The 23,101-nt window shown below is 37.9% G+C and overlaps 1 protein-coding gene across 1 annotated transcript in view; it reads left to right on the top strand.

Moving 5' to 3' along the window:
• The window catches only part of LOC141390280 (uncharacterized), a 143,778-nt gene extending 122,143 nt beyond the window's left edge, over window positions 1-21,635 (top strand). Inside the window, exons 3-8 of the mRNA XM_073963196.1 lie at window positions 6,190-6,402; window positions 6,491-6,599; window positions 6,763-6,900; window positions 6,991-8,829; window positions 16,130-16,287; window positions 20,115-21,635. Of these exons, the coding sequence (XP_073819297.1) occupies window positions 6,190-6,402; window positions 6,491-6,599; window positions 6,763-6,900; window positions 6,991-8,829; window positions 16,130-16,287; window positions 20,115-20,932 (3,275 nt within the window). The 3' untranslated portion in view covers window positions 20,933-21,635. The remainder of the gene's footprint in view (window positions 1-6,189; window positions 6,403-6,490; window positions 6,600-6,762; window positions 6,901-6,990; window positions 8,830-16,129; window positions 16,288-20,114) is intronic.
• Window positions 21,636-23,101: the final 1,466 nt, after the last annotated feature.

Below are 23,101 nucleotides of genomic sequence, written 5' to 3'. Positions count from 1 at the left end.
GCCTCATTAGGGGCAAGTCCATACTTCCTGAGAAAATAGCCTGAAAGAAAACCCTATGACACCGCGTGTTGTGGTTGAAGCGCAAGATAACTCTCGAACGGATCAACCGATTTGGTCCAAAATTTGGTCTTCGTAATATTTTGTCCAAACATAGTTTAAGTTCGAACATAAGCCATAACGGTCAACTCCTTTCGGTACCTCCCTCACAAAAGTTCAAAAATGTTCGGAAAAATTGTTCGCACGATAACAATTGAAAGGAGTGACCGATTTCGTCCATACTTTACACATCCTAATAAATCTACCAGATATATATCAAGTTTGAATATAGACTATATTTTTCCACTCCTTTGGGTACCTCCCACACAAAATTTCGGATAAGTTAATTTTAAGACCTGCTCTCGAATCACTTTGATTTCTGTTGAAGCAACTTGCATTCGCAGCCTCAATTACGATGGTAAAAGTTTTGTCAGTCCATACTCCTTGAGAAAACAGACCAAAAGTATACAAACCCCTGTGGCACCATATGTAGTCGCTGTAGAGCACGGTAACCCTCGAACTGATCAACCGATTTGGTCCAAAATTTGGCCTTCGTCATCTTTTGTCGAAACTTCAGTTTCAGTTCGAAAATAGCAATACCGGTCAACAGCTTCTGGTTCTTCCCCCAATATTTAGAAAATTCACTAAAATGGTATGCACTATGTCTTTTGAACGGGTCAACCAATTTGGTCCAAACTTTGGACCTCCTAACATTTTGTCCAAATTTAGTTAAACGTCTAAAATGACCCATATTTTTGTTGGCAAGTTCAAATGTCCAAAAAGTGTTTCAATTCACATATGTTGAGGGTATATATTAGTGTTGGGTAATCTAGTTCCTAGTTCCTTGTACTAGTTCCAAAACGTATGATTAACATCGTGAAATATAACGTGTGATATTAAGTATACGCAGTTTGTTCAAAGAAAAAATGTGGCCATTGGAACTGCGAAGTGAACTATATATGTATTTCCATATAGTTCCTTTGGCGCAACTCTAGTACATCTCTGTCGACAAAGCCGACTGATACTTTTTTACTTGTTCAGGGGCAAGTCCATACTTTCTGAGAAAATGACCAGAAAGCTGTAAAAAAAAAACTATACGGCCACCATGTGTATTGGGTGGATCGCACGATAGCTTTCGAACCGGATACTGTGTTGGTCCAAACATAGCATATCGTAATATTTCTGCAAATATTGGAAAAGCTTCGAAAATCGTACTTATCGAACCCCTCCTTCCGGTACCTTCCACACTAAAGTTCAAAAACATTGCACGGTCAATGAATTAGAGGACAGTATCACAGTTCGCCAGACATTACCATCGAGTCACCTGGTCTGACAATGACATCACCTGGCAACCAGCCATTTCTTTTGGGTCTGACCACCTCTCCATCATTGTCTGCATCAACAGATCGTCCGATTTCATCACCTCTGAATGCCGTACTTTCATCTATCATGGGAATGCTAATTGGTCTAGTCTCAGAGAAATCACTAATCACTGCTTCAGAGCAGTGCTACGGAAGCAAAAGAATGGTTGGGCAGATAACCATTCTTTTGTTTCCGTAGCAAAAAGACATTCCGAGACATCATCAATGCCGCAGCCGCTCGCCATATACGTGCTGATCGAATACACGAGGTGAGACCAAATTTTCCAGCAGAGTCGACGGGATTAGCAAGTGAGAGTGATGAGCTTCGTGCTATCAACACCAGTGATCGGTGAGAATAAGCGGAACAAGTCCCAAAATCATCTGAAAGGTTGCAACATTGCAGCCGGAATAAGTTAATTGTGAACAACGTTTAAGTCGCTCTCGAACCCAGGAGAGAAGGAAGATAGGACATCATTCACGTTTGGCGATGTTACGCTGACTGATACGAAGAGGTGCGCAAGTTATTTTTATCGAAGAGAATATAGATATATATCTTTCTGTCGAGGAGGCACCACCCTCAATTTACAATAGTGGATGATGTTGCGAATGCCATCAGGCAAAGTTTGAAACGTTGGATTCAATAAGTCGAAGCCAAGTAAAAATTATTCAAGGTGGGGTGACATCACTGGAACTGTTTAACCTCTACCTCTCCCGTATTGCACTACTTCCAGGCGACATTGAGATCTTTACGTCTGTGGATGATTACACGACCTTGGCGTCGGATACCTTCCCTAATGTGTTTTGTGAAAAACTGAAATCCTATTTGATCGATTTTACCACATTTTCCACTTTTCACCTCCTGGCCGATGGTAACAGAATTCCGACCACAAACTACCACAAGGTCCTAGAGGCAACATTTGAAAGCATGTTATATTTGTGACGAGCTGAGATGCGGGAACAAGGTCCTCAGGTCCCTAGCCGGCAGCACTTGTGGCTTATCTGTAACCTTGTTGACCACATATAATGCAATAGTTGGGTCTGTGGTAATCCATGCGGCGCCAGTGTGGCCCGCGTACTCGATGCAACAGAATTCGAACCTGTCAGAACACCGCCCTGAGAACATATAAAGATTATCTCCACTTCTCTTTGGTTAACCATTTAGACTAGGAAACAAAGATCTTGCCGGTGTGTCGGCACTACAGGATACTGTAGATGCAGTATCTGCTCGGATACTACAGGCAAAACCATCCAAATTACCACTTAATGAATAGGTACCTCGCGCCCAGGCCTGTCAGGAAAGATCTTCATGATCTAGAGAAGGAGGTCCAAAGATACAAAAAAAGAAGAGAAAAACAGATCAACAGGCATATCAGGTCGATTTGAGGGATATTCATACTCATGCAGTCGCCGAGGCTATAAGAACCTATCACGAATATCGTACTCGGAGATTTCCCAGCTTCTTCTCATCCAGGTTCCGTCCTGAGTTAGATCGCCCTTTTGCCGCAACATTAAGACGAGTGCGTACCTTGACTGCTACAAGGAAATGGTCCGAATCGATGTTTGTTCCTCAAATGGGCCGGACATCTAACACACTGTATGAGTGTTTTCCGTCTACCACCACATGATCGATCTGGTTTTCCCATCTGCGAACATCCACTTGACTTTGTCTATGTCGAAGTGTTGTTGTTGTTGTTGTAGCAGCATACAAACCTACGTAGAAGCATAGGTTTGATCATCAAACCTATGTCGAAGTGTTGGAACCTGGTGCTGCTCACCACTATGTATTTTTACCGCTGCAAAATCGACCAGCCTTATTCTGTTGTCCAATGTTACCTCATGAAGGCTAAACTTGCCGACCATGAAACCAAAGATATTTTCTCCCAAGCTTAGCTTTACAATCTAACAGAATCTCCCTCTCTATCTCTCTCTAGACGCTCGTAAAATATATCCTTGGTCTGTTCTTTTGTTTGGTCAGGGCTTAAAAACAGATGAGACTGTTGTTTAGAGGAACTTTGCTTTTATATGGACTGTGGCAATCCTCTCATCAACCGGAGTGAATCTGGAGACCAGGTTTTTAAGCCTCCGATTTACCATAAATCCAAAACCTAGCTCATGTTACGTTTCATGGCAGATGTAATACAGTGCTGAGTAATCGTTTGTGACCTTTACGTCTGCCCGATTCCATCGAACTTCCTATAAGGCGATACTATTACCAAGTACATCCGCCAGTGCGCAAACTGCACCTACTCTGAAAAGAGTCCTGGTGCAGATTCGCAGATCATGGTCCTTAGGTGTTTGCGAGGGTCGTCAACTTGAGAAGGTTTTGTTTTTAACGCATTGAAATAATCATTTGCGACCCTATTAAGTATATATATTTTTGATCAGGATGAAACTCTGAGTCGATCTAGACATTCTAGCGTCCACAATAATTGAACTAGATTGCTATATTTTTACACCAGAGTGTATTTTTTCGATAGGCAGATCAAGTTTAAAGATTGACTATATTGGGCCACGTTTTGGTAAAACCGCCATATAACGGTTCCCTCGGATTTTCGGTGTTTTGAGGATTTTAGCTATAATTTTTAACCAAACTACCTGTAATTTGACATTTGAAGTTCCCAGTGTTCACAAAACTTTTCCACCAAAAATTGTCTATATAGGTCCAGGTTTTGGTATAGCCTCCAAATAACGGTACCTCCCGATTTTCGGTATTTTGAAGATTTTAGCTATAATTTTTAAACCAAACTACCTGTATTTTGACATTTAAGGTTCCCAGTGGTCACATAACTTTTCCACAAAAAATTGTCAATATAGGTCCATGTTTTGGTTTGGCCCCCATATACCGGTACCTCCGGATTTTAGGTATTTTCAGGATTTTTGCTAAATTTTTTGACCGAACTAGCTGTAAAATTCCATTTGAGGTTCTTAACGGCCACAACACTTCTCCACCAAAAAATTTCAACATATGTCCATCTTTTGCTATAGCCCCATAAAAAATGGTATGTCCCGATTTTTGAGGATTTTGGCCACAATTTTTAACCGGACTAAGTGTATTATGCCATTTAAAGTTCCTAGCGGTCACAACACTTCCCCTCTAAAAATTGTCAACTTAAGTCCATGTTTTGGTTTAGCCCCCATATAATGGTATCTCCCGATTGTAGGTATTTTGAGGATTTTGGCTTAATTTTTGACCGAACTACCTGTAATTTTTCATTTGAGATTCCAAGTGGTCACAAAACTTCTACACCCAAAATTGTCAGCATAGCTCCCCACTTTGATATAAGACTCATATAAAGGTGTCGCCAGATAGAAGACATTTTACATACATTTTCTGGCCTAATTTAAACATTTGGGGTATCAATTTCTACCTAAAATTGTTTTAGCAACTTGTATTCACTGCCCCACATACGACGGTACAAGTTTAATCAGGCGCAAGTCCATACTTCCTGAGAAAAAAGCCTGAAAATTGCACAAAACTCCTATGACACCGTGTGAGGTGGTTGGAGCGCAAGATAACTCTCGAACGGATCTGCCGATTGGGTTCAAAATTTGGCCTTAGTAATATTTTGTCCAAACATAGTTTAAGTTCGAAGATAAGCCATATCGGTCCACTCCTTCAGGTACCTCCCCCACAAAATTTCAAAAATGTTCGGAAAAATTGTTCGTACGGTAACTTTTGAAGGGAGTGGCCGAATTGGTCCATACTTTACACATCCTATTATATCTACCAGATATAGATAAGGTTCAAATATGGACTATATTTGTGCACTTCATCCAGTACCTCCCAAACAAAATTTCGGATAAGTTCACTTTAAGACCTGCTATCGAATCACTTGAAGCAAGTTGCATTCGCTGCCTCAATTACAATCCACACTTCTTGAGCAAATAGCCCGAAGGGTGTAAAAATCCCCTATGGCACCATATGTAGTGGCTGGAGATCCACTTCCATAATGTCAATGTCGATTCATTACTTTAAGTATTTCCTCCACAAAATTTTGCTCTTTAATCCTAATCAACATTTTTGCCGTTTCATACGCCCAATATTTTTAAAACCCTCTAAATACATAAGTTTTTTTTTGTTTGGGAAAAATTGTTTCAATATTCACAGGCTGAGGGTATATCTCTGTCGGCCAAGCCGACTGATACTTTTTTACTTGTTTTGTCACAATTTCCTTTACGCAAGAATGTCGGATAAAGGAAATTGTGGTTCTCTGTCTGTATGTTCTTGTATACCCCCAATATAACGGTATCTTCGGATTTGATGTAAATTGTTTAACGAATCTAATTGTATTTTTCTTTAAATCATTTAAAAATCATTTTCACATTGTTTTTTTAATATTCCGTTACCTGTTTCTCACCATGACTTTATAACACAATGACCCAGTGTTTTTTTACCGCATGCAATTAAATTAGTGGTCATTAAACCTATTTAAAAACATGACGCATTTGTATTCCTGATTCTCCATTCCATTTCAAGCAACAAAACGTATTCAAAGTTTAAAACGTGCTTAGAATATTTATAGTTTTCATTGTTATAATGGCCTACACCACAACAGCACTATGTGGTTGGTGGTTGATGGAGGATGTTTAGGTACAAAGAAATTGATGATTCGTCTTATTTCCCATAAGTAGCTACATTGAAATCTCCTTGAATGATGGCGCTACGTCAATTTAATTTGATTAACAATTTGTCATTATATCTTCTCCTCGTTTTCTTAACAACACCATTTATTTTTCTCTAATATTACAACAACAAAATTTTAAATTTCATTTCCTTCTTTTATATTTTCAGATTATGACCCTAAAGTGGTGGAACAAAAGGAACAGGCTCAGCCTGCTTGTCTGCCGTTGAGTTATGTTCTACGTTTTATTTCGGATGATGCCCGCAAAGAAAGTCCCTTCCTAGCGACGACGAATAATGCTGGGACTGATCTCAAACGTAAACTGGCGATTAAACATCACAGTTATAGTATGTCTTCGTCTAATCGCAGTAATACGCCAACTGGTGAGCCTAACTGAATTGACTTTAAATTAAAATATAAACCAATCTGCAATTTTGAAATATTCATTTGCATTTTTTTTACTTTTTATAGGTAGCGAAATGGACGAAGATGAAATGGTTGTTTCCGAATCGGAGGATAGCAATGATTCATGGACAACCGAAGAATTCAGTTCGGAATTCATAATGCGCTATGGCAGCAGGTGGGAGATTTGGCTTTCAATGCCATCACCTTTAATTTTATTAATGTTTTTTCTCTATTTAAATGTGTCTTTCTACCTCTATGTTTCTCTGGTTGCTGCTTCTTGTGTGTTTGTGTGGTGGGTGTCCGGGCTACTTTTTTCACAACCAATTCAATCACAAAAGGCATTCCGGTTCTGGCGGCAATGGCACACCAGGCAATGAAAAACCCTTTGCCTGTCCTGTTCCGGGATGTAAGAAGCGTTATAAAAATGTCAATGGAATTAAGTATCATTCAAAGAATGGTCATAAAAAGGATGGCAAGTAAGTACCTGTTTTGGGGCAAACTTTTCAAAACTTTGCTTGTTTGAAGGCAAGTTCTCACTTTTGGCCTCTATGTATGTATATTTGTAGGGTACGCAAAGGATACAAATGCCATTGTGGTAAAAGTTACAAAACTGCCCAGGGTCTAAAAAGTCATGCACTAGTGGCTCATAACTCTTCGCCGGAAAATGTGTTAATAACCCAAACGGCATTGGGCAATGTATTGTCGGCTAGTGGTGGCACTGTTGGTGGCGGCACCGGCGGCAGCGGTGGTGTACTAATGCAACGCAGTAGCTCACCATCGCAATCTTTGGGCTCTTTGAGCCCCTCAAGTATTAGTAATATGTCTAGTGGAGCCAGCAGTTGCCATGGCAGTGGCGGCGGCGGTGGCAGTGGTAGCCAAAATCTATTGCAACACTTCTCGAATAGCAACCACAGTAACGGTAATGCAGGACAAACAGTTAATTGTTTGGCCCAAGCCATCAATGGAAATGGAACGGCAACATTAAATTTGCAACAGCAGCAGCAGCAACAACAACAATTTAATACAACTGCCAATAATCATCAACAAGTTGTGGCTACTGCTGTTGGTGGCGCAACAGCAGCACTACTCAACACCAGCAACAATGCCACAAACTCCTCCTCAACAACTGTGGCCAACAACAACAACAATTCATCTACAGTAGCAACAGGTAACGGCAATAATCTTATACGTAACACCATCAATTTGGTGTCTTTGAAAGCCGCTAATGGCTCACATCATCACAGCAACAACAATAATAACAATAACAATAGTAATGGTAATAGTATAACGTTAACTAAAACAGCTGCGGCCACAAATTTATTGGCCGCCAATGCAGCAGCTAGTAAAATTTTGAAATTAGCCACAAATGTTGCGGCTGCTGCAGCGGCCAATAATCAAAATGCCAACAACATTCTGGAGCAACATCAATATATTAGCAAACAACAACAGCAGCAGCAGCAATCTATGGTGGGATCGTCACTCACAGCGAACAACACCACGCCCACCAAAATTACCCTACCCAATTTGGTGAATTTAGGCATACTGACACCGGCAACATCGCCCACAAAAACTAATCAATCGACGTTGACATTTACCACACAACAACAGCAACAACAACAAACGCTTACCAATGCGCTAAATAGTCTAACGAATGCCACTCATATTTTGCAACAACAAAAAACCATGCAGAATCATGGGAATTCCAATATAATAACCACAACAACAACAAATACTAACCAAACAACTAACAATCTAAATAATATTGGGACAAACAAAAACAATATTCTAATAATAGAACAGCAACAACAACAACAGTCCTCATCATCTTCATGTGCTGCTGCAACATCGTCAGCAACCATAACATCAGTATCATCTCATTCCCAGGCGGTGACAACACTGTCATCGTCTTCAACTTCATCATCTCAGCAACAACAACAGCAACATCTTCCATTAACTCCCATTAGTCCAAATAATGTAAGTCTAACTCAGAAAACAACATCCTCCGCAGCTGTTGCAAATGTTATAAATGTGGCTTCATTGCAACAGCAACAACAACAACAGCAGCAACAACATAAAAATAAACATCAACAACAAATTGTTGGTAGCATTCATTTGTCACAACTAACAACATCTAGTAATGTCAACATTAATAAGCAACATCAACAGCAGCAGCAACAACAACAGCAACAAACCATTACCCAACACATAACGGCTGCATCTCCACCACCCTCTATGGCCAATTCGCCAAATAGTAGTAATTCCTCTCAAAGTGTTGGTAGTAGTGTTGGCAATAATGGTGGTGGAGGTGTTGGTGTTGGACAAAACCAAACAATGATTTCCGGTGACGTGGTTGCTTTAACTGTTGCCGTTGCTGATGCTGGTGTTGGTCCTTTAAGCGAGGAAACGTAGCCTATACTAAAGAAACTTTTAATGCGACGAAAATTTAAATAGATTTATAATGGAACTTTGTTGTTTGACCTCCTTATAGAATCTTATACAACAACAACAAAAACAGCAACAAATTAAAACAAAAGCCTCTCTCTATCTGACTCTTTCTCTCTTAGAAATTAATGAAAGAAATATTGAAAGATAATTGAAATACTATTCCGCATCAAATAGTTTTGTAATTTAGCAAATTTTTATTTATTAATTTGTTTTATTTTTTTATTATTATTTATTATTATTATTTGTAAATATTTTGTAATAATTTGTATAGAATTTTTGTTTTTAGTTTTTGTAGAATTTGTTGTTTTTTATACCCTACAGCAATTATACGTTACGTTGTGGGTGAGGTGCGTGTATATAGCGCAGGTTTTCAATAAAACCTTTCACCCTTCTTAATTGAAATCACCTAGTCCCTCCACATTGAGTCTTTCGTGTATCAGTGCGCCTGAACCAACTTTAAATGGAAGGTGCTTACATCAGTTTTTGAGAATTCTGAAACTACAATGTTCATAGATGAGAAAAAAATTAAAACAAAAAAATCGCAGGAGGGCTTTTTAAATTAATCGCGATATAAGTTCACATTTTCATGACTTTTTAGGTTTACACGATTTTGCTTGGAAACCGCAAGTCTTAGCGAAATGGGATTAGAGAAAATGTTGTAGCTGTGAAAATTCTCTACAAGATTGACCTTTATAATATATTTGTAGGTTTTACCATTTTTGAGATATAAAAGTTCAAATTGGGGCGGGCAATACACTGAGGAGACGATACACCTTATAAGACCATGTCATGACTGCAATTTTCCAACTTAAACTTATATATCTCAAAAATGGTACAATCTGGGAGAAAACAAGTAAAAAAGTATCGGTGGGCTTTGCCGACAGAGATATACCCTCAGCCTGTGTGGATTGAAATACTTTTTTTTTTCAAAAATAAAAGAAATGTATGGGCGTATGAACCGACAGAAATATGGATTGGATTAAAGTTCAAAAATTGCCGGGGGATATAGATATATATTGCTTTTGTACCATACTAGCCTATAACTGTTCCACAAACATCCCATACGGGACAAGGGAGACATCAATGAGTGCACCCCTATTCATATTAGCTCAATGATAAGGGACCTACTGTTTATTGCCGAGTCCGAACGGCGTGTCTAAGACACCACTTGTAGGGAAGTTTTACAAGGCTGAAATACTCAGGAAATGTCGCCAACATTACTGAGGGATATTTTGCCACCGTCGAAAAATGTTTGATGTTGACTGGCCGGGGAATCGAACCCACGACCTTGAGCGTGCAAGGCTGGTGTGCATACCATTGCACCACGGTGGCACCCATACTAGCCTACGAAAAGCATAATATCGGGCCACTAGGGAAACCTACAGTAAAAATGTCCAAAGGATCCTCGAACAGACCCTCAACTACAAAAATGTGTTGAACATTTGTATGAGTGGTACCCCAAGTATTGGACCGATAGGGCCCAAATTTGAACATAAACTAAGCTTGGACAAAAAATTTCCAGATCGAAAATTTGGACCAAATCGGTTGCTACGTTTGTGAGATATTGCGCTTATCATTTTAGCAAATATTTTCAAACATTTGTGGGAGAGGTACCGGAAGCAGTGGACCTAAAAGCACTAGCATCGAATTTCATCTAATATTCGAAGAAATATTACGATATCCAAAGTGTGGACGAACGCAGTATTCGGTTCGAGCTCTACAGCCACTACATATGGTGCCATAGTGTTTTTTTTACAACTTTCGGGCTGTTTTCTCAAGAAGTATGGACTTGCCCCTGAAAAACGTTTACTGTCGTAATTGAGACAGAGAATGCAAGATGCGTCAACAAAAATCAAAGTGATTCGAGAACAGGCCTTAAAGTGAATTTATCCAAAATTTTGTGTGGGAGGTACCCGAAGGACTGAACAAAACCAATATAGTCCATATTCGAACCTGATCTATATCTGGTAAATATATTAGGATGTGTAAAGTATGGACCAAATCGCTCACTTCCATCCAGAGTTATCGTGTGCACAATTTTTCCGAGCATTTTTTAACTTTTTTGGGGGAGGTACCTGAAGGTGTGGACCGATATGGCTTATCTTCGAACTTAAACTCCGGAGAATTTTCACAGCTACAATATTTTCTTTAGCACCATTTCGATAGGGCTTGCGGTTTCCAAGCAAAATCTCAAAAATGGTAAAACCTAAGAAAATATCATAAAGGTCAATCTTGCAGAGAATCTTCACAGCTACAACATGCAAGCTTCCAAGCATAATCGTGAAAACCAAAAAGGTACTTCGAAGTTACACCATGTCAACCTATTAAACTGCTGGCTACACACTGAATAAAAAACACACCCATATATTTTATGGCCGGATGACTGGGAGTCACTCATAACATGTATCTTTGTTTCTTCAGTTGTCTCTAAGACAACATTCATCTTACCTCCTGTGACCTTCCTAGGAGCGGTCACAACTTTGACGCTCATGGGGAATTGCTCATGGATGGACACTTATGTCAAATCTCCCTCCGGCGATTTTTTGTTTTCCTCATCTATGAACATTGTAGTTTCAGAATCCGCAACAACTTCCCGGTGTAACACCTTCCCTTCCCTTAATGTTGGTTCAGACGCACCGTGATGTACATCTAAGGTACTTCGAAGTTACACCATGTCAACTTATCAAACTACTGGCTACACACTGAATAAGAAACACTCCCATATATTTTATGGCCGGATAACGGCTAGTCACTCAGAAAATGTATCTTTAATTCATCCGTTGTCTCTAAGACAACATTCATCTTACCTCCTGTGACCTTCCTAGGAGCGGTCACAACTTTGACGCTCATGGGGAATTGCTCATGGATGGACACTTGTGTCAAATCTCTCTTTTAATTGGTACGCGTGGCCTCATTTTCTACTCTATTTCAACCTCTTGGTCGAAGGTCACACTAGCGCTGTTTCAACATGGCTACTTTGAGTTTATGGGCGAGGGGCATGAGTTAGTGAAACCGCTGTACATGGTTTTCTGTGTTTGCGATGTTGCCTCTTCCTATTATTCGTTTCAAGAAACTCGCTAGTCTAACCGAGGACTTGGCTATCTTCTGCAAGTGAAGGGGCACGAATAATCTAACTTCCTCCTTTAACCAGCTTCGGCGATAGTCGCAGGCGCAGTTGTCACACTAGTTGGGGCCTTGTGTGGCAGCTCCGTATTCATCTGCCCATTCGGTTTCTTTGTCTGCTAGGGATCCAGACAGCTTGAAACCACGGTTTTCTGTACTTGGCTGGATCCGATGTAGTTTTGGACTGGTGACTACTTCCGGACCAGGCAACGGAATCCGTTCGATAGGTAACGAACGCTTCAAAACGTGTGGGCGTCAGAGAAGTGCGCAAGTAGCTGATTTTGACACTCATAAGCCACATGCTGAAAAACAAGCGTATGTGCGGCTTGCTACTCTAAAAAATAAATGCAAGTGTTGCTTGCCATTCTCAAAATATGTACGAGTGTGGCTAGCCACACAAAAAATAAGTTATTTAAAAATGGATATTTGTTGACACTTACGTATGCTTTGCCAAGTAGTTTTAAATACGCAATAACAATTTCTGTCTTACTTTTTTGCTCATTGCACATCAAGTATTGTTTTCAACCCTTGTAATTCAACCGATTGTCTCGTGCTCTCCGAGAGAATGAGAGCTAAGATAATTTTCTAACACTGATTTTCAAACGTTAAAAGAACATGCAAAAGCACACATAACATTCCAAGCAAATAAAGAAAAGCATACACAAACGAAACAACAACAAATAAAATTACAATTGCAAATAAACATGTTTATTTTTTGTAGCGTTGTGTGTGTGCTTCTACTTGATAAGCCAATTGGCAAACTATCTACAATTGCGAGTTTTGTATACGGTGCAAAATTCGATGGACACTTGTTTTACTTATTACGCACAAGCAACGGTCTTGATGCGTCGTAAGTATTTTTGGTGGTGGTGGAAAAAATACCAAGTGCGAGAAAACACATGCGTTAAAAAAGCAAAAGGCCCAAAAAACTTATGCGTGCTCAATTGGCTTACGGGGGCAAGTAACTCATTGATGATCTCTGGTGGGCGTTTCCTCTTGAAGCTTCAACCATATATGCCCAATTTCGCCTGCTAAACATCTTCTGTTATGTAGAGATGGGGTGACTGTAGCGCCCCATTGATAGTCCGACAGAAGGATGCCTTCCCAGTAACTCACGAGAAAACTTTCTAGACTCAGACCTAGTGTCACACTCTCCCAAATGAGATCGAGCAATTCCCTGCTCGGCGTTTTAATTGTGTTCTGATTAGTCCATGTTATATACGTTGGTGTGTGGGGTATGGAATATTGGATATAACTTTTAGTTTTGATTTTTTTCAAGGTATATTTATAGAAGGTATTGCATGGATTACAACAACTAGCAATTTTACAAAAACAACATTATTTTTACTAGGCGTTTACACACAGACAGTATTGGCTGACAATAGCAAAGTTACCAACCATTTTCACCAATATATTCATACTTTTCTCTATACATATTTAAAAGTTTATATATGTATTTGTGAAAAAAGTTTGTATTTTTGCTATTGTCTTGCCAATACTGGCATTTGTAAACGCAGGGTTATAGTCGATTGTCGAAGAAAATATTGTATAACAGGGTCGATCTGCAAATATTTTTAAAACTTTTTGAAAATTCTCTAAAATAGAACAGATTTGAATCAAGAGTTTACAACAAAGCATTCAGAACTGTTGCAGGTCATATTTCTTACATGAAGCATTTTAAGAGGCAAATTTCGTAGTACTAAACTTCATTAGTAGTCCCTATTAAATTCTGAAAACACAGTTTCCAAAAAGGCAGCTGATTGTCTCTCCTACCTTCTCTAATATACCTTCTTTGTTTTTGTGTATTTTTCATTCCTAATATTTTTTTATTTTTATTTTAATAAAAGGAAAAATGAACAAACTATTAAAAAATAATTAACAAAAAAGAGTTTTGCATTTAAAAAGCTTTAGTATACGATTGTAAGAAGCTTAAACGCCGTATCTAACAAATATACAATGTCGTCCCCCAAACATTCAATACAACACTGTATTAACGCAAATAATCGAATAGGAATTTATTATTGTAAACAATCTCATTCTTTTTTTATTTGACAAACAAAATATTAGACTGTTAGCTTAGCTTATTTAGTTAACTAATTTTAATATGTGCAATACATATATATATATTTTTTTCTATATTTTCTTTTTTATTTAAACAAATAGTTTCCATTGCATTTCAACAAACCTCCCATGCAAATATTGCATTAAAGAAAGCAACTATCCTATTATAAATTAAAAACTATTGATCTCTTTTATTTTTAAAATAAACCCAATTGAATTTAGTATTTAGTTTAGCAACATTTCTTATTTAAAAAAAAAAAAACACAAAAACACACACTTTAAAGTATTATTTCTTTTAGAAAAAGAATAGAAAAACATTCTATAAATTTTTATCCATAAACATAACAAATGTTAAGAAATTATTATAATTTATGTAAACACATTGTCGAATTTTATAAGTTTCCAGCATTTTCTGTAATTTTTTTTTCTTAACAAAAAAAAAGGAAAATAGGAAGTTAACTTGCAAAAATTCTCCACAATGTTCTAATGTGTATGTCTATTTCCGCTAGATATTTTTATAGTAGAGTATTCATTTAAATTCATATATTTTTTAATTTAAATTAATGGTTGAAGTAGAATTATAGCTCCAAAAACTTTATATACAGCAGATTTAAAGGGTTATTTTCTAATATAAAGCTTGTGAAAGAGAATTGTATAAATGGATCAATCAAATTCACATTGAAAACACTTTCTCCACATCTGAGATTAAAAAAAACACTATTTTTGGGTTCTAAAAAAGTTCATATTATTCAGAGCTACGAAATGCAAAATTTCCAAAAGAAAACAAGTAAGGAAAGGATCAAAGTCGGGCGGGGCCGACTATATAATACCCTACACCACTGTGAATATGTAAAATATATATGGGAGCTAAATCCAAATCAGAACAGATTTTGATATAATTTTTCACATTTATTTGTAGACCAAATTCCGTCACATAGTCCAAATTTCATAAAAATTGAACATATATAGCGTGTTTCGTGCATCAAATACCTCAAATCGGTCGAAAATATATATGGGAGCTATATCCAAATCTGAACCGATTTCGATATGATTTGGCACAGTTTTTTCTAGACTAACCCCCGTCACACATTCCAAATTTCATTGAAATCGGACAAATATAGCGTGTTTCGTGCATCAAATACCTCAAATCTGCCTAAAATATATATGAGAGCTATATCCAAATCTGAACCGATTTCGATATAATTTGGCACACTTATTTCTAGGCCAAATCCCGCCAAACATTCCAAATTTTATTGAAATCGGACATATATAGCGCGTTTCGTGCATCAAATACCTAAAATCGGCCGAGAATATATATGGGAGCTATATCCAATTTTGAACCGATTTCTATATATTTCTTGGTCAAATCCCGGTAAACATTGCAAATTTTATTGAACATATATAGCGCGTTTCGTGTATCAAATACCTAAAATCGGCCGAGATTATATATGGGAGCTATATCCAAATTTAACCGATTTCTATATAATTTGGCACACTTATTTCAAGACTAAATTCGGTCGCACATTCCAAATTTCATTGAAATCGGACATATGTAGCGTGTTTCGTGCACCAAATTCCTTAAATCGGGCGAAAATATATATGAGGGTTATATCCAAATCTGAACCGATTTCGATAAAATTTGGCACACTTATTTCTAGACTAAATTCCGTAGCACATTCCAAATTTCATTGAAATCGGACATATATAGCGTGTTTCGTGCACCAAATGTCTTAAATCGGGCATAGATATATAGGGGGGCTATATCCAAATCTGAACAGATTTTTACCAAAATAAATAGCGTTCGTCCTTTGACCAAAAAAACTATCTTCCCCAATTTTCATGCGAATCGGACAACAAATGCAACCTGCACTTTGTTTACAAAAATACATGGACAGACGGACATGCGTAAATCGACTCAGAAAGTGGTGTAGGGTATAAATACTAAAATGACTTTATCATATGATACCCTATAATACTACACCTGAACTTAATACAGCACAGAATGAAATCTGTGTGTATTTTATCGTGAAATTGAAATTCTATAGGATAAATCGTCTCTTATGGATTGATTCTCAGATACTACGAGGGATACTATATATGTTTCTGTTTCACTGTGAAAAACTGGTTTTATGAATTCACTCGTGGCAGACGCTCGGCCAAAAACAAAGGTCTTTCAAAACCGGACGTTGTGCCAGAAAGCATTGATGACGTGCTTGAACTAATGTTCAAGATCGGTATGCCACATACCGTAAGATAGAGGCATCCTTGGGAATTTCTTCCACCACCATATATTCGACATTGCATGAACATCTGTCCGTAAAAAGGGTTTGTTCTCGTTGGATGCAGCACAAGTTCTGACAATCGCTCAAAAACAGGCAAAAATCAAAGAAAGAAAAAAAAACGATTTAAAAGACATTTGTAAGATTGTCACAGGTGACGAAGTATGGATCTATGCATATGAGCCCAAAGCAGACTAGCCACAAAAGTTGTTAATGAAAGACGAACTTCGAAGCCAATGGTCGTCTGTTTCTACGGTAAAACTGGGCATGTTCTGGTCAATTTTGAGTAGTACACCACAATTCGAAAAACGAACAAGAAAAGACGGATCGTTGTGCACAATGAAAATGTGAGCTCTCACACATCGATTCAAACCGGTATCTTTTTAACCGGACACAACGTGGAATTGATGGGTCATTCGACGTACAACCCTAACTTGGCGCCCAATGACTTCATTTTATTCCCACACATCAAGAAACAATTAAAAAAAATTATCAGTCAGCTTTGCCGACAGAGATATACCCTCAGCCTGTGTATATTGAAACAATTTTTTCCCAAAAAACGTATGTATTTAGGGGGTTTTCAAAATTTTGGATGTATGGACCGACAAAAATTTTGATTAGGATTAAAGATCAAAAGTTTTGCGGAGGAGATACTTGAAGGAATGGATCGACATTGACCATTATGGAAGTGGATCTCCAGCCACTACATATGGTGCCATAGGGGACTTGCCCCTGAAAAAAGTTTACCACCGTAATTGAGGCAGGCAGCGAATGCAAGTTGCTTCAACAAAAATCAAAGTGATTCGATTGCAGGTCCTAAAGTGAACTTATCCGAAATTTTGTGTGGGAGGTACAGGATGGAGTGGACAAATATAGTCCATATTTGAACCTCATCTACATCTGGTAGATATATTAGGATGTGTAAAGTATGGACCAATTCGGCCACTCCCTTCAAGAGTTACCGTACGAAAAATGTTTCCGAACATTTTTGAACTATTGTGGGGGTGGTACCTGAAGGAGTGGACCGATATGGCTTATCTTAGAACTTAAACTATGTTTGGACAAAATATTACGAATGCCAAATTTTGGACCAAATCGGCAGATCCGTTCGAGAGTTATCTTGGGACCAACCACCTCACACGGTGTCATAGGGGTTTTTTGCAACTTTCAGGCTATTTTCTCAGGAAGTGTGGACTTGCCCCTGATGAAACTTGTACCGTCGTATGGGGCGCAGTGGGTACAAGTTGCTAAAACAAAAATCAAAGCGATTCGAGAGCAGGTCCTAAACTGAACTTATCCCAAATTTTGAGTGGGAGGTACCCGAAGGAGTGGACCGATTTAGTCCATATTGGAACCTCATTTAAGTCTGGTAGACAATTCACGATGGACCAAATCGGTTATTCCCTTTAAGAGTTATCGTACGTACAAATTTTCCGAACTTTTGTGGGGGAGGTACCGGAAGTAGTGGACCAATATAACCCATCTTCGAACTTAAACTAAGTTTGAACAAAATATTACGAAAGCCAATTTTTGGATCGAATCGGTTGATCCGTTCGAGAGTTATCGTGCGCTCCAGCCAGACAGACGGACATTGCTCAATCGACTCCAAATTGTCTGAAACACATTTCGTCCAAACATACTTGGGGTCTAAAACCATTATGTCGATGAGGCACATTTTGCCCGTATGAACGTGTATATACCCTCGTTAGCATAAATGCTGAGGGTATAAAAAGGCGAGGTCAACGGGGTCAATCGGGGTGGAAAAAGTCCTTCCATAAGTCATGCTGGAGAATACTTTAGACGACAATAAAACTACGTATTTTTAATGATAAATATTCGCGTTTTCATTATTAGGTCAGAAACTTTTCTAGTAGCCCTCGTAGTGTGGATAGATATGTGTATGGGCGGTTGAGTATATGTGTGTTAAACGTTAAAGTTGGTTTCCTATTACTGTTCTGGGAACAGTTAGAAACGGATCACTTTTACAGGTCTTGTCCAAAGGTCCACGAATCGCAAATCTGTGGGCTTTGATGGGCATGAAAATAGATGCGCTGTAGTGTGCGGGCTCTGTCGGCAATTCGGGTACCGGTCAAGAGTTCCTAAAACTATTTTGGCTTGATAACAAATAAGAATAGTGCTCCACCCAGATCTGAGCACTGCCATGGTTCTTGTGGTCTGTCTTGGCAGAAGTCGTTCACTAACGTATATAACTGGGAGATGTTCATTAAGGGCGATCTTCTGGCAGTTTAATTCGACAGCTTGAGAAACAGTCCTGGTTGTCTGGTCGGTAGTGCCTAAAGTCCTTCCGGATGCTGTGTAAAGAACTATGTGATGGTTGGGGTGACTCGGCAAATAGGCAGGCCAGAAGTAACTGTTTAGCAAGCAACATGTTATGTTGCCGTATCGACTCTATCCTAGTCTCTTCAAGTGTATTGATCCACACTCGACACTAGTTTGAACCTCTTGTATATGGCGCCATTGCGTATCGCTCAATAAAGATGTCCAAACTAGAGCAGCATAACTCGATATATAAAGACTAATGACCTTATATGTCGATACGATCTTAATATTTTCTCCAGGATATGCCTGTAAGAGCATTCAGGATGTTGTTCTTTGCTTGGGCTTTACCTTTACGGTGTGGTACCGTCGGAGCGCACTATTTTGAACCACTTGTATGTTCCGCCATTGCATATCGCTTAATAATGATGTCCAAACTAGAGCAGCATAACTCTATATAGAACGACTGATGGCCTTATATGTCGATACGATCTTAATCTTTTCTCCAGGAGATGCCTGTAAGAGCATTCAGGATATTGTTATTTGCTTGGTCTTTACCTTTGCGGTGCCGTCAGAATTATTCCGTCGACTGTTAGCATGAGCTCAGTTCTCAACTGACGGTACCAGGAAGTAAAGAGGGTGGCGGTAGATTTCGTTGGCAAGATTACTAAATATCTTCCATACATAAAGGTTGAGATGTTGGCCCGGTAGCTGTTTAATCGTTATGGTACAGTCATCTGCGTAGGAAAGCACTTTTACGCCGGGTGGTGAAGCAGTAAGCTGCGCAGGGTATGCGTTAAAAAGGAGCTATGACAAAACAACCCTACAACCTATTTAAATTTTGCGAAATTTCTACTTACGACCTCGAAATTTCACATCCCGTTGCTACTGGGCGAATATGCTTCAGCATGACAATCGAGATGTCATAAGTACGGATAGTATCAGTGTCTGTTAGAGTGCGAACTTTTTTTGGCGAGAGGTGGATTTGCTTTTAAACTGTTTACTTGGAACAAAGTAGCATCTGTTGGTCAATATAAGTCCATATTTACATTAGGCAATTTTCCTTGCGGCAATTGTCAGTTTGATGGAGAGAGAGAGAGAGAGAGGTGAGGCATGTGGTAACCCCTTGCCCCTCAACACCCTCTCTCACCGACAAACTGACAATTGCCGCAAGGAAAATTACCTAATGTTACTATGGACTTATTCTTCTCTTTATTTCAAAATTGATGTTCGTTTTATTAATCAAAGTTGTAACGGAAAATTTGTCAACGTAGCTCTGAAACATAAATATAATATTTAATATTTCTAATATTTATTATTAAAACGTATACCATATTCAGCCAAAAACTATTCACACTACACATCACAAACATTATTTTTTTCTTCTTCTAATGTTGTTTCTTTTTGTTCCTTTTTCTAACAAAAAATTTATTGTATTTTGTTATTCTTTTAATATTTTGTTGGCTTTTATAGTTTCTTTCTTTTTTTCTGTTTCATTATTGCAGAGTCCTTCTCCACCTCCTTTTCTTTTAGTGGACAATTATTAGCCACCGCCATGCAACAGCAGCAGCAGCAACAACAGCGTGGTGGGATAACAACAGCAACAGCAGTTGCTGGTCATAGTGTTGGTGGCGGAAGTAGTGGTGGTGGTGTCAATAGTGTTGGTGGTGGAGGATGTGTCGTTGGTGTCAACAACAGTGGAAATTGTTTTTATGCAGCAACAGCTCCACCAATGCAAACAGCAAATCTGTTACCATTTAATAGCTCGGCTTCAAGTGGCCCATCATTAATGGCGACAACGGCAAACCTACAGCCACAACCACCTGCCATATCACCGACATTTATAGAACACAAGTATTCGGCAAATACATTCAAAGAGAAATTCTTGGCCAATCTAAGACAAAATCAGCAAAACGTTAATAATAAATTGAAGTCATTGAACTCCTCCTCCTCCTCGTCTTCAACAACTACTCAAATAATGGATAATCCAATAACAACAACAATAATAAACGACAACAGTGGCAGTATTAATAGTGAAACATCAAATGTTATCATGAAAAACTCTTTAGAGACTGAAATAATTAATGATGATGATGATAATAATGACGGCAACAATGGTAATGAAGATGATGACTATGTTAGTAATCTAGACGAAATTGATCACATTTTTGATAATAATAGTAGCGGTGGTGGTGGCGGCAGCAGCAGTGTTTTGGCATCATTATTTAATGTTGCTGAAGCAGGAAATCCCGAAAAGTGTTCTATACAACAGCAACTAAATGAGACAATGAAAAACAACTTATTTAAGAAAACTATAAATTGAATATTTTTGTTTTTTTATTTATGTATTTAATTTCATTTTCAACGATTCATGAGCGTTTGTTTTTTGTTTCTAGTTAAATCAAATACACTTGACCTTTAACAAAGCGCCCATTTTTTATAAACTATCTTTGCACCCCCCGCCCCCTACTCTTCTAACCTCCCATCTCTTATACATGGCTGTGATGTGTGGAATAAATATATTATTATAATTTTATTTTATTTTTAGAGAATAAAAGGCTTTAGTTATATATTATAAAAAAGAAAAAAAAAACGAAAATAACACTATATAAACGAAAGAATTGATCAATCCACTAATAACTCTTTCCAAGAGCAGATAGTGGATGCTAATAATGGCTAAATAATAAATAGGAGATTTAATTAAAAGGGATTTTGGAGAATAATTTACCCATCAATACGGTTTGCCGAACCGAAACCTAGCTTAAAACATTGTGGAGATATGTGCAAGTTAATTTTGTAATATTCTGTTTTTATTTATATTGTATGTATATTAATGTGTATAGAAGAAAATATTGTTTAGTTTTTATTTCTTTTTTTCTGTATTTATTTAATTTATTTATTAGCTTTTTTGTTTTGTATATTTAAATGGAATTTTGTTTTCTTTGTTGTCTTTTTCTTTAGTTATGTTAAATCGAATAAAATCTTTAGAGCCAAACAGTTGAAAGGGAATTACAAAAAAATAAAAACATTTTGCAGTATTTCTCAACTTTAGTAATTCTAATTTATTTATTTTCTATGATTAAATATACATTTGAATTTAAATTGGTATTGAAGATCACAGTCACACATCAAACTACTAGCAAAGCCGAAAACAGTGTATTCAAACTCCAAAATACATCTCGAAAAAAGTGTAGTATACTTTAGTCCGGTCAAAATAGACATGCGTATAAGGGGGAAATAGCAAAAATTCCCACAAAGCTGAATTTTGGTGGAGAGCTAGGGATGGCCATTAGAAGCAACGTCCTAAAAGTCCCCATCTATCCCATGTGTGCAAAACAAGTTATTCGGGGTCAAAGGTCATTTTTGGAGGCATTATTCAATTTTTTTAATTTTTCTCAAAAACGGTAATACTTAGCAAAAGCCCGCTAAAGTAAAAGTTGTAGATTCAATAATTGTCTACAAGATTGGTCCTTACAATTCTTAAAAAAAGACTTACCATTTTCGAGACATCTCGATCTAAAGGTCAAATAAAAAATTAGCCGCGTAAGTACATTATGAGGCGAACCGGTTAAAGTAACGACACTATGTGTTAGATAGTTCCGTAAGCTTTCAAACGATATCCACTTTGCAGTAATCGGTTCAGTAGAACCGGGTCTAACCCGGTTTTTAAATTTGGCCTTTCGGGCCTAATAACCGGCGAACCGGATCCGCAACCGTTGAAAATTATACATTTCCGTAGTCAGCGCAACAAACCCTACCTTCGGACAAAACTTGAAAAAAATCGGAGAGTTTTCGTTGGGGTTTCGATTATACATGTGGGTTAAATGGGCTATTTTTGCATAAAATGACTCTAACATTGAATAACTCTACTAAACACACTCCGATTTTGTTGGAATTTTTTTAGAAGATAGCTATAATTTCGCTCTTCAAGAAAATATATATATTTTTGGGGGACAGACCCGATTACTTCGCTTATTTTAGCCGGTTCGTCTGAATATGTGCATATTTCCCTTATAAGTACATAAAAATCATGTGTTTTTTAGAACAGCAATATCTCAAGAATAGTTCCTTCTAACAAAAAAATTGTAAAGGTCAAACTTGTAGATTTCTGTCTACAATATTTACTTTAGTCACTTTTTGATTAGATCAACCGTTTTCAAAAAATAAATCCGAAAACCTAAAAACCCTTAAATTTTGAACTTTGACCCCGAATAATTTTGTTTGCACACATGGGATCGATGGGGACTTTTAGGACGTTGCTTCTAATGGCAAACCCTAGCTCTCCACCAAAATTCAGCTTTGTGGGAATTTTTGCTATTTCAATGTCTATTTTGACCGGACTATTCTTTTGGCACACGATGTGTGATATCCAGTTGCTCACTGGATAACTTTCCGACTCAGATTTAGAGTCGCACTCTACCTAAAAAGATCTTGGCACAAGACTGTGATGCTTTTTTAAATGGAAATGAATGAGGATTTTTTCTTTTATCCC

Source organism: Musca autumnalis, unplaced genomic scaffold (assembly GCF_047663935.1).
Source record: "Musca autumnalis isolate F117 unplaced genomic scaffold, ASM4766393v1 scaffold_1, whole genome shotgun sequence".
Taxonomy (NCBI): Eukaryota; Metazoa; Arthropoda; class Insecta; order Diptera; family Muscidae; genus Musca; species Musca autumnalis.
The sequence above is the reverse complement of the archived record's forward strand: the minus strand, read 5'-3'. Positions and strand labels throughout refer to the sequence as shown.